At 43.5% G+C, this 12,319-nt stretch overlaps 1 protein-coding gene across 1 annotated transcript in view; it reads right to left on the bottom strand.

Moving 5' to 3' along the window:
* Positions 1-1,140, bottom strand: part of LOC308323784 (uncharacterized protein) — a 100,008-nt gene extending 98,868 nt beyond the window's left edge. The window contains exon 1 of the mRNA XM_080775597.1: positions 806-1,140. Within this exon, the coding sequence (XP_080631723.1) occupies positions 806-860 (55 nt within the window). The 5' untranslated portion in view covers positions 861-1,140. The remainder of the gene's footprint in view (positions 1-805) is intronic.
* Between the last annotated feature and the right edge of the window lie 11,179 nt (positions 1,141-12,319).

Genomic DNA, 12,319 nt, shown 5'->3' with positions numbered 1-12,319 from the left:
ATGAATGTATTGATCCGAGCCAGAAAACGATCTCTCAATTGATCATCAAAAATGCTCAGAAAAAGTGGAAATAGTATCTTTAAAAAAATCATATCCAATGTTTAATTCACTATACATCACGAGATATAAGGCACTATAGCCTATAGCCTAGCATGATTCATGAAATCTCTGTGTGATTAGAATCCAGATGCTCTATCTGGTCAAGAGTTATAGAGAAAGAAAGAGGGTGGCGTGAAGAACAAGACAAAATAATTTAAATAAACTATGAGCACACAACACAACACAGGTAGGTCTACAACAAACAAAGGTTGTTGTTACACAAGCTCGGACATGAAAGCTATACCATCTATAGCCCCAACACAGGGACAGATTCCAATCCATGACCATGCGATTACCATCGATCGCACTGTTGATAAAGAGACTGCAGCACTTGAGATCAGAGACAGTTTCACACGCACGCAGCCTTCGCGCGCGTCACACGGCACATGCACGCGCGTGGACACGCACACGCACACACACACACACACACAACAAATGTACACTACACGCACGTCGCACGCCCTCATGGATGTCGGGGCATTCAACATAAAAGCAAACTGCGCATTGGCATTAGCAAGCCGTTTATTCCAATGTAATGTTAAATCAATGCTAAATAACGCACGCACGAGTGACAAACAGTTATCCAGCCTGAAATAGTAAAGGGCGCAGGGCGATATGTTTTCCACTTAAACCGCTTCCTTCCTTCCTTTCTTTGTAAATTAGCTGCAATTTAGGCCAGTGAAACAGACAGTCTTATGTTACATACCTTCAAAGTCTGACAAAATGCCCTCCAGGTGGTCGTTGACTGAAAACTCCGACATCCTTCCTGAGCCTCGCAGTGCGCGGTGCGGTGGACTCCGTGTGGCTGGCAAAGCTCAGAGACTGGGAAGTGTGCACAGAAAAAGTTCAAAAAGCTAAACTTTTTTGTCACTATTCAAGATGGAAGTAGCGTTGCATAACACAAACACATCGAACTTCTTTGGACAACAAAAGACCAACTCGGGGCAACCGAAACAAAAAAGTTGCATTCGCCGCGGTGGTCGCCTCCACACATCCGAGTGCGCACTGCTCGCTGGCTTGGTGCGTTCTGCTCTCTGACTGCCTCCCTCAGTCAGTCAGTCATTCCTGCAGTCACTACTATGGGACAGAACGGGTCTGTGGACATGCGCCTCCCCGCGAATAAAGCCCAGCCCCCCAAACTCACCCCCACCAAACACACACTCACACACTGTCTGTCTCTCACTCACACACACACACACAGCCTGGAAGAAGTTGGGAGTAGAGAGACAGAGAGAGGGTACCTTTTAGGCAGCCAGACAACACCTGGAATTCAAAATTCTCTCTCTCTCTCTCTCTCTCTCTCTCTCTCTCCAGGCCATCATGGACCAAATTGAGGTTACAAATGGGACCATACGGACACTTACGGTGTCCACATTTGTAACCTCGACCTGTAAGGTTCAGTTTGATTCCTATATAACTATCAATCATTTAAGCTGGGGACCACCTGGAACTCCCTCAAGGACCCCTGGCGGTATGGGTCCCCATACCCTACTTTGATAACCACTGCCATTACCCCTTCCAACCCAACTTCCACAATTCTCCGTAATCTTAATCTCGCTCTATCTAATTATTCTATCCCTTCATTTCTCTCCTTAAAGGTCCGATGACACGCCCTGAAAATATAATAGGAGCTTTAAAAGAAAATAACAGTTTGGAAAAACATGATTTAATACCAATGCCTGGACAGTACAGTCAGTATAGCAGTGAGAAATCAACTTGTTGATGAATGAATGGCAACTTGTAAAAGTGCCAAATCACCAACCATTACAACGACAAATAATTACAATCTTTGTGAAATTGAAGCACATAAGCTCCCTGGAAAGGTGTGCACGCAGCCGCGCACACACACACCAACACACAGAAAGCACGCACAGCGTCTGACAGACCATGCAAAGCCTCAGTGACATTAATCCTCTTCTCTTCAGAGCCACAGGTTTAATGAGGGCCCTCCAACCTCAGGTTAGTGTGTTTGTGTGTATTTGCGTTTTTGTGGGGAGAGAACTAAAGGAATTTGGTGGGTGTATCATTAGGAAGACATGATGAGGGGGCTGCAAAGTCCATAGGGCAGTGGGTTCTCTAACCGGTGTCTGGGGACACAGCCAGGTGTCATTGAGGAGTGTGCAAGAGGGTCCCGGACAAAATGAGAGATGGTTTAATGCACTGGTTCCCAAATGTTTTAGCTTGAGAGAGCTATAGAGCTAGACCCAAGATAGTGAAAATAGCAGATCTACAAGCTCACAACACGTCACATCGCAAGGAGATTTATCGCATTCCTAATTCGATGACTGGGTGGCTGGTCAGTAGAAGACTGAATTGAGTCCGCTGGTAATCAAATTATTGGCTCAGGAATGTGACCAAGAAAAAATCTCCATGAATTCAAGGCTTCATGCAGGTGTGTAATTGATAGAAAATAATTCGTTTTTTTGGGTGACCTACTGCTTTAAAAGTTTTTTCTGTGTAAATCTTCACTTGTGGGCGGTCCCTGGGCATGAAATTGCCAAGGGCCTAATACATAATTAACTTGGGGGTGCCTGACTCGAACATGTTTGAGAACCACTGTCCACTGCCATATAAAGCATAGTGTATAAGTGTGTATGCCTCTGCCTGTCAGTAAATACGTATACATGTATGTTGTGTGCGTATGCGTGTACGTGCATGAAGGAGACGGGATTGTAACCGCCTCATTTTAACCTTTGCATAAGCCTGCAAGGTCGTCGAGGCTAAGGAAGTACTACGGTCTAATGTCCATGCACTAATTCAACGAATGCATCGTGTACCAATGTAATTGATACAAAACAGACTGCTTCACAGAACACTTTGTATGAGGATTAGTGTAAACACTGCAGTGGCTTAAGTTTGGCAGGCGACTCGCATTAAGCAACTTGCCATTGTCCTGGCTCAAGAACCTCAAACCCTCAATCCACTCAACTAGCACCTCATAACCATGGGATCGAATTCGAAAGCATTCAGACTTAACAAGCATAAATATTGGGTTTCATGCACTTTTCATCAATGGGAAAACTCAATGGGGAACACGCTTAACCCGATTAAGACCTGAAGCCGATTCTACAAATGCCTTCTAAAGCTGTGGTTCTCAAACTTCTCCATGTCAATTAAGGACCCCCAAAATGATATGCATTTGGCCGCGGAACCACCCATCTGAAAATATGTTGTGCCAGGGATCCCCAGAAGAGAAGATTTGTGTTTTAAAAGCACTGTGGTGTGGGCTTCTTATCCCCACATTTGAAAAGGTTCCAATTGAAGTGGTGAAGGGTATGTATGAGTTCAGTTGACACTAAGTGATTTTTCCATGCAATGTACCAAATTATATTGGCTCAGTGGACAGACGGGTTTAATGCAGTGTTGCCATGTCCACTTGTTATAAGCGACTTTGGGTTTTTCTGTAAAAGTAGCTTGCAAATGGACGAATCCATGGAGTGGTGCCCTGTAGGCCAGGTGTAGGCAATCAATGCTGAAGTGTCAAGCTGCATTTAATGTGACACCTCAGCTATGCCTGCGACCACAGCACCCCTCCGTGGATTCGTCTATATTGGTAGTTGTAGGTCACGTTTTTTGGGGGGGATTCTTTCTAGTCTAGTGTAGTGTATTTGGGCGTGTTTCCTAATCCTAATTCTGTTTAAAAGTGCTTCTCAAACATTTTCATGTCAAGGACCCCCAAATGAATATGTATTTGGACGTGGACCCCCTTATGATTTTTTTTAGCATACAAATTTTGTGTTTTTCATAAGATCTGTTGTTTCGAAAACATTCAAGATTTGTTTTGAAAATATCCGATCTATAAGCTCACAACACAGTGCATCGCGACACATTGTGTACATGTAGATCAGCTATTTTCAAATAGCCCATGTACTGTAGCTTTAAAGTATAGTCGTTCTTTTGGGCTTGTTTTCGTAGAACTGGCTGCTTATTTTCTGACACAAAATTTGACAACACTGATTTAATGCTTTCCACCGCCATGCCAGCTTCGTTGCATGATACAATAAGAAGCCATTAGCCCAACTAAGCAGGCCCTGCTAAGATAATTACATTATTATTAATCTGTCAACATGCTGCACTTTCAACCGCGTCAGAACTGAAACGGGTCCTTTTTTCTTTTGTATTGTGATTCCAAGCACTGAGCAGACCTTTCAGGAGCCTTTTAAGTTCATTCATATGAGGGAACTCAGGGAAGTGTCAGCACCCATTTAAAAAAAAGTGCCTAAATTGCCTCTTGTCTATTGCAATGCCTATTGCACTGGCACGTCACTCGTATCTGTAACACTGCATGTGGTCCCAAACAAGATGTCTCTAGAAGTAGGCTACTGCATGGCTGGATTGTCATGGAATTGAACACACACACCTTCAAGGCAAGCTCCATCCTCGATACTTACTTACTGATTTTGGTGACCATGGCCCGTCCTCTAGCGCCACCCTTAGGCCAAAACGGGTCATTGTTTTCCCTATTCCCCTAGTAACAGGCGATATGATATACCTCACAGTCGTGAAACGCATCCTCTTCCTCCACGAACAAACACCAGTGTGCAGCTGCAGCAGCTTGCATGGCTTTGCATGGTCATCGTTCGTCAGTTGCTCTCAAGAACCTTGATGAAACACAGGGTAAAAGAGAAAAAGGATTGGAAAACAAGGATTAGCACTGATCCAACCCACCCAAGAAAACCACCTGCTCCATGAACCCAACATCAGTCCATCAAGACCAACACCACCTCTGTCAACACAACGTAAATGTACTCTAACTGTGTGTACATTAACTGTGTAGAATGCATATCCATCCATCAGATTTCTATACACAGCTAACCATTTATTTAAATAACCTGTCTTAGATCGATAACAAGCAGTTTGCTGGTCGTTCCAAAAAAGTAGTTGATGATAATGGATATCGTCGCTGTCGGGGCAGAAACTTCTTATCACCATTATTATAACTTTTTGGTTATATTAAAATTCCCTACTTTTTGTATTATACTACAGCGTCACACAAAGGCATCAAAAGGAGCATATCTACAAGCTTGAAACATGGCACGGAGCTTGTAGAGATCTTGAAGACTACAAGATCTCTACAAGCTCAAAACGCGTTGCTATGAGCTAAGAGCTTGTAGATCTGAGCTAAGTGAGCTTGTAGATCTGCTAAAGAAATGAGGTTTCCACCCGACAGACAATTAATCTAATTTCTGTAGATTTTATTAGAAATTCAACACAATTTAAAAAAACAATAATGGCGTATAGAACAGGTTCTGACATCAGAATCTCTCTAATTGAGTTGCATTGTATTATAACATTTTAAAGTATATGATCAATTTATTTGGCCATTTCTCACATACAATATACACATTTACTGTAAAGAAGCCACAAACGTTAATTTAGGAACAATTTGTAATAAATTTATACATTTATATTTCTGGCAGAGAGAAAACATCTTTAACCACAGAGGCCCCATTTCTGGATGAACATAAATCTACAACGTCACAACGTGCTTGGCTAAGCGATTTGTTGTGGATGTAAAAACAAACAAAACAATAGTGGGTTTAAGTGGTTAACTGGGGACCCCCTGGAACCAATTCAAGGACCCCTGGGGGACCCCACTTTGAGAAGCTCTGGTTTAAGTGGCTAATAGGATTCTGGGAGGTCATCGACTACAGTTTTGCTCCCAGGGAAGCCCCTAAAGGAGCTCCAACAAAAGAAGATCTTTAATTTGATTTAAGGACATCCTGTGCAAAGCCAGTGTATATCTCAAATGATCAAACTGCAATTGACCCCAGGGCCGCGCAGCGTGCATTAAGGGCTAATAGCACTTTAATGATATCACATTGTGAACTTTCCGCTGGCTGAGAGAGTTCTCCAAACAACCACAGTACAGTACGAGACTGTCTACGGCTGACTTCACTTCCCACACCACCAGTAAACTCTCTCTCCGACCACAAGCCTATACACAACATCCCTGGTGGAACGTAAGGTACGTATACTCATGTACTGTACTTCAAAATGAAATGTCTCTCCTTAATGCTGTACTAGAGCACAATGTTGAGGTAGCCTGGTGTTGCCAGACTAATCACTATTACCTCTAGCAGATTTGTCTAATGTTGAAGTATAGGCCTACTAGGTAGGACTACCTTACTTGAGTATATGTCCATGTTTCAACACTTTCTGTACTGGATCAATCAGTATTATTGATGAGGCAATAGGTGTCAGGGGGAAAATTCTAGGTGGTGATGGTTAAACTTTCATATAAATGATATGATGGGGAGAAGTACAACAACACTCATGTTGATGGTACTGGTTCTGCCAACGAGCACAGCTAGGGCTCAGACCTACAAGGACAAGCTGAATCATAACGAGCACAGCTAGCTGGGCTCAGACCTACAAGGACAAGCTGAATCATAACGAGCACAGCTACAGTAGGGCTCAGACCTACAAGGACAAGCTGAATCATAACAAGACAGGCTGTAGCAAAACAATAGCCATCAGGCCTAAATTCTTCCTCATACAATTATTACCACTACAATTACCTGAAAACTTTAGTCACAAGTTACTTTGTAAATGTAGATTGTTATTACGAAACATACGAAAAAAAGCAGATCTACAAGCTCTATTTTTGAACATTTTTGAAACATCTTGAAAGTGTGAGAACTACTTATTTAGAAGGCATTTGTAGAAACGGCCTGCAGGTCTTAACGGGTTAACAGAGTATTTTTTTATATTGTAATATCGCTGCATTTACTCAAGTAAAAATAATAAACTCTCTCCGACCACAAGCGGGCCTTGACTGTGGATGTGTGTGGTTCAGGGTAGACGGAGGTCATATAGTGAAGTGGCCACTCAGAGCATGTCTCTGTGTGTGTTCACTAAAGGAAAACAAAACCTATCCCCGTCGTAAATGAAACGCTTCATTACTTTCACTTACTTAACCTTAACCCATTAAGGCTGATCCTACAAATGCCTTCCAAATCAGTAGATGTTGGTGCCAAGGACCCCGCAAAATGATATGCATTCATTTGGCCGCAGACCCCCCCCCCCCATCTGAAAATGTTTTGTGTCAGCTCACCAAGAGAATATTTGTTTAAAAAAAATGCAAACTGATTGAACATTGCAAAAACATTTAAAAAAAAGTTCAACAATAGCAGTTTTCTTAAATTTTTTAACATTTGGGAGGGACGTAAAGCACATATTGATGAACACCACACATACAATGCAATGTAAATATGCCATATACTGTATAGCAAGAATGCTAATTTCCATTCGTATAGTTCCTATGCATAAAAAAGCAACATTACAAAAAGAGCACATATAAACATTAAACTTACAGCCATGGTACAAATTTCAATATTGTTGAATAGCAAACACTAAAAGCAAAAAATGTACCCCACAACGGTACATTGTGTGTACATGCTTATATAATGTGCTTGTTTACACTTGAACAGCGACGCAAGTGGCTGATTTAGAGGTTGTGTGTGTGTGTGTGTGTGTGTGTGTGTGTGTGTGTGTGTGTGTGTGTTTCCACATATGGTGTGAATTCACTGTACTCAATGTGCTATCAACTAGAAAACACGTATTTACTTCTTTGCCATGTGTAGTGTCCAAATGTTTAATTCTCATATTTATAGCTATTTACCAGCAGTAATGCTGTTAAAAGCATATTTATTAGTGTTATCTAATACCTAACAGTTTCTACAATGTATAAATGTCATGCATGTTAGGTTCGCTCTGTATATGTGCCAAAGTGGTATAGTTAAGGTTGGGTTTAAATAGATGAATCTTGGAGTCAGTCAAAATTCTGGGGAGAACATCCAGCTAAAATAGTATAGCTTACAATGCCATGTTGCGACACGTGAGCTTGCAGTAGATCAGCTATTTTCGCAGAAAAGGTTTGGTGTAGAGGGAAAAAAGGAGGGAGGCTCTAGTCAATGACGTATTTAAATGTTTACGGTATAGTAAAAGGACAGTACATGTATAAGTGGAATTCACAGCATCACGGTACAGTGTTCATATACCAACAAGCATCTGTATGTGGGGCTACCAAGAGTGAGTGAGAACTTAGAAGACAGCAGCCAGGAGAATGAGGCTGGCCAGTCTCTCACAGAGACAGGGAGCTCCCAGCCAGCAAGCCTGTGCTACGGATGGGAGCAAAGTCAGCCAACACACGGACATCGATCACAAGGACGTCCCACACCTACTTGGACGTCCTAAAGAAAGACGCGGGGGTGGAAAGTATACTGGCTAGCTGGCCAGATGTATGGAGGATCGAGATGACTCACTGGAGACACCGCTGGCTGGAGATCTCGTCCAAGGGAGAGAGAAAAGAATCACACAGGGAGTCGAGATGTCATTTATCTCTGCGGCGGTATATCTTAGACTCATGTACAGTATATTGCTTTTCCAGAGTCTTCCTTTTTTCTTGTTTAGATTTTTGCTCACATGTACTTTATGGCTGATCCGTGTCCACTGCAGAATTCCCAACACAATACAAGCCCAACAAGTGCTAACATTGTTTTTTGAAGATCCGACTGCAGCGTAAGCAAAAGCCTGTTGTTTCTTTTTACTGACATTGAGCTTCAATGAGTCGACTGAAAAATTGCATAGAAGAATTACAAGCGAGGATTAACGGGACAAAAAACTAAACAAAAGCATGGCCCTCTATTGAAGTCCAGCAGTGTCCATTTCCAGATGTTAAATCATTTTAAACATAATAAGACACTGTGCAGATAGTAGTACTGGATACATATTACACACACACACACACACACACACACACACACACACACACACACACACACACACACACACACACACACACACACACACACACACACACACACACACACACACACACACACACACACACACACACACACACACACACACACACACACACACACACACACACACACACCTTAGCAATGAGACTGACAAATGCCATAAAGTAAAGTAGGCCTATACATTCATGCAAACATGTTACATGTGGAAATAACTGTATATGTGCGCTCAGGCAAGCATGAGCGTAAGCATTGTAAGCATTGGGAGCCCCTCGAAAACGAGATGATACATCTCAAGGGGTCTTTTTCCTAATAAAGAAACTTTAATCAAGCATGCACATTGCCCACATACGACTGTACAGTGCACAGTTGGGTGTGCAGGAGGACTGTACGTATGTATGTTGTTCAGTAGAGCAGCTCGACTATGGGAGGCTCCTGTTTTTATTGGGCCCCGGGGCTGGGGGGGCCCACGGGGCCACAGGGCCGGCTCTTTAACGATGTTACAAATCAATCAATAACGCAGTCTGTAAAATTTGTCATCTTCTGTTTATGTGAATGGATTCTCTCGGGAAAAATGTGCCGTAAATACCCGTTCGCGTTTATTGGCCAACATTGGAGCTGATAGCATAATCTGCCTCTCTCTCTCTCTCTCTGTCTAATTGCTTTATACTTAATTTTCTTTTAAATAATAGTGGAAATAGCAGATGTCGCATTGTGATGTGTTTTGATCTTGTAGATCTGCTACGACACACACACACACACACACACACACACACACACACACACACACACACACACACACACACACACACACACACACACACACACACACACACACACACACACACACACACACACACACACACACACACACACACACACACACACACACACACACACACACACACACACACACACACACACACACACACTCTATTCGAGGACTCCTTTTCCCAGGGGGTAATAATAATTAGGTCCATCGACCAGGTTATACCTCAGGCTAGCTGGACAATGGGTGACCCCTGACCTTTAGCCTCTACCTGCCTATCAACAGGGTGGCGTCAGTCCAGAGAGAGTCCTCTGACTGTGGGACAGACAGGTATGTGTCACTGCCTGGAGACAAAGTGCAGGCACCTGAGAGAGAGAGACAGCCATGCACAGAGCATGATGTGGACAGCAAAACATTAGCCCAAAACGCACACAACAGTGTTGATTTCGTCAACTGAAAATAGCAGATCTCTAGTTACTAGTGGTCTGACGTCTATTTAAAATGAGTCAAATGACCTGACAAAAAAACATGCAGTAGTCCTGGTCTCTAAACAGCCAGCCAGAAACTCTCCGCCTACTGATCTAGGACTATAGGGCAACCAAGTTGGGGAACTTGGTGAACATGCATTAAGGTTGGCGAACATGCACTAAGGTTGGCGAACATGCACTAAGGTTGGGGAACATGCACTAAGGTTGGCGAACATGCACTAAGGTTGGCGAACATGCACCAAGGTTGGCGAACATGCATTAAGGTTGGCGAACATGCATTAAGGTTGGCGAACATGCACTTGTGATGTGAGCTGACGTTGAAATCCACCTCAGCAATCCATCTCCCAGGGGTCTAGATCTACATTGTAAAGGGTACAGACACCCTTGTTGCGTGGCTGATACTGATAATAAGCCCCTCCGACCTACTTATGTGCATTCTTATCTTCACTAATGATGGCCATTGTGGCCCTTCTGTTTGGATGGCTGGGTGTCCATTTCACCTCCACCTGTACATAGAAACCACTCAGGTTTGTGTGTGTGTGTGTGTGTGTGTGTGTGTGTGTGTGTGTGTGTGTGTGTGTGTGTGTTTGATTCTCTGTGCTCAGTGCATCAAATCCAGCATATTATCGTTTAGCGCCTCTGCATCGCTTGATAGTAGATCGGAGATGATAGATGACAATAGGATGGATGTTTCTACACTATAGCATTCATCACACGCTGACATGAATTAGATCTACAAGCTCACAATGCGCCACGACCGCAATGTGTTGTGAGCTTGTAGATATTCTCCTTTGCACAGCAAACCTCACGAAAAAGGCTTTTTATGGGAGGCAATGAATGGAAAATAGTAAATAGTTTATCCAAAGCGCTTTACAAGTTTACATAGATTGTGCATTACATTCACCCATTCACTCACAGATCTACATTACACCTATGGCGGGGGAAACCATGCAAGGCACCAACCTGCACATCGGCAGCAATTAGGGGTTCAGGGTCTTGTTCAAGGACACTTCGACACTAACTCTGGGGGAGCCCGGGATCGAACTGCGAACCTCACGTTTGCCATCAGGCCGCTCTATCCTCTCTACCCTGAGCCACTGCCACGCACGCACACACGCACACACGCACGGTTCAGGTGGTCCAGACGCTACTTTGAGAAACAGTGGTTGGACTAGATGGATATGTGCTGAGGCAGGTACTGAATAACTGTGGTTTGTATTGTCTTTCTGGTGTGGTGGCGGTCTCCTCCAATGCTGATGTCACAACACTGCACAAAATGATGTATTACTAAATTATATGAGTGGATTAAAACAATGAATGGGATAAGTGTGTGCTTAGGGAGAGATGGAGAGAGGGAGTTTTGAAAATTGGAAGAGTTGTGTATGTGCTGCCCTCTTCTCTATACCAGGTCAGAGGTTAGAGTGTTCGCCCTGCGAGACTGGGAGGTCGGTGTTCCATCCTAGGCCGGGTCATACTAGAAGACTATAAAAATGGGCCGCAAATCCAAAGGCTCCTTAGCTGCTTGGCACTCAGCATCAAGGGCTGGATTGGGGTAAATCCCTGTGACATAAAGCTTCATGTCCAGGGGGTGTACTTGTCTTAAGGGATGTACTTGTACATCACCAAGCCGCCTCACGCTGCAGAAACAGGAGATAGGCTCCTGCCCTATGGGCCACATGGTGTGGCAAGGCTTACTTACTTACTCCCCACTCACATTCACAATTCCTCCACTCACCAACAAGTGACCATGTGAGCTGAATACATGCACACTGGCTTATTCAGTCCATCGCCTGAAAGCAATTCAATTCAAGTGACAAAGTGGAGGCATTTTAACTATCATGCAATATAAATCGTAGCAGTGCAACCCTATTGTTGACCACGGTCCCACAAGGGTTTATCCTATTTCCCCTCCACACCGAATCTCTTCAACGACTCCAGCCGATACACGAGCTCACAACGCATTGCATCGCTTGTAAATCTTCTATTTTCCACCAACCTTTCTTTGCCACACGCTCATCTATTTTGAAATGCAGGTTCAAGTGGTTAAGATGAGCAAAAAGGTTACGCCCTAGTTTTCCTCCTCTTATAACATGTCCAAGAAGGACCACTCAGGTAGAACTAACACGAGGTGGAGGCGGCTGTCACTGAGAAATGTGCAAAGCCAGAGGGCCCAAGCTGTCCCGAATAATCTGCAGAAA

The sequence above is a fragment of the Protomyctophum bolini genome (assembly GCF_963924005.1).
Source record: "Protomyctophum bolini genome assembly, chromosome: 11".
In the NCBI taxonomy this organism is placed as follows: Eukaryota; Metazoa; Chordata; class Actinopteri; order Myctophiformes; family Myctophidae; genus Protomyctophum; species Protomyctophum bolini.
The sequence above is the reverse complement of the archived record's forward strand: the minus strand, read 5'-3'. Positions and strand labels throughout refer to the sequence as shown.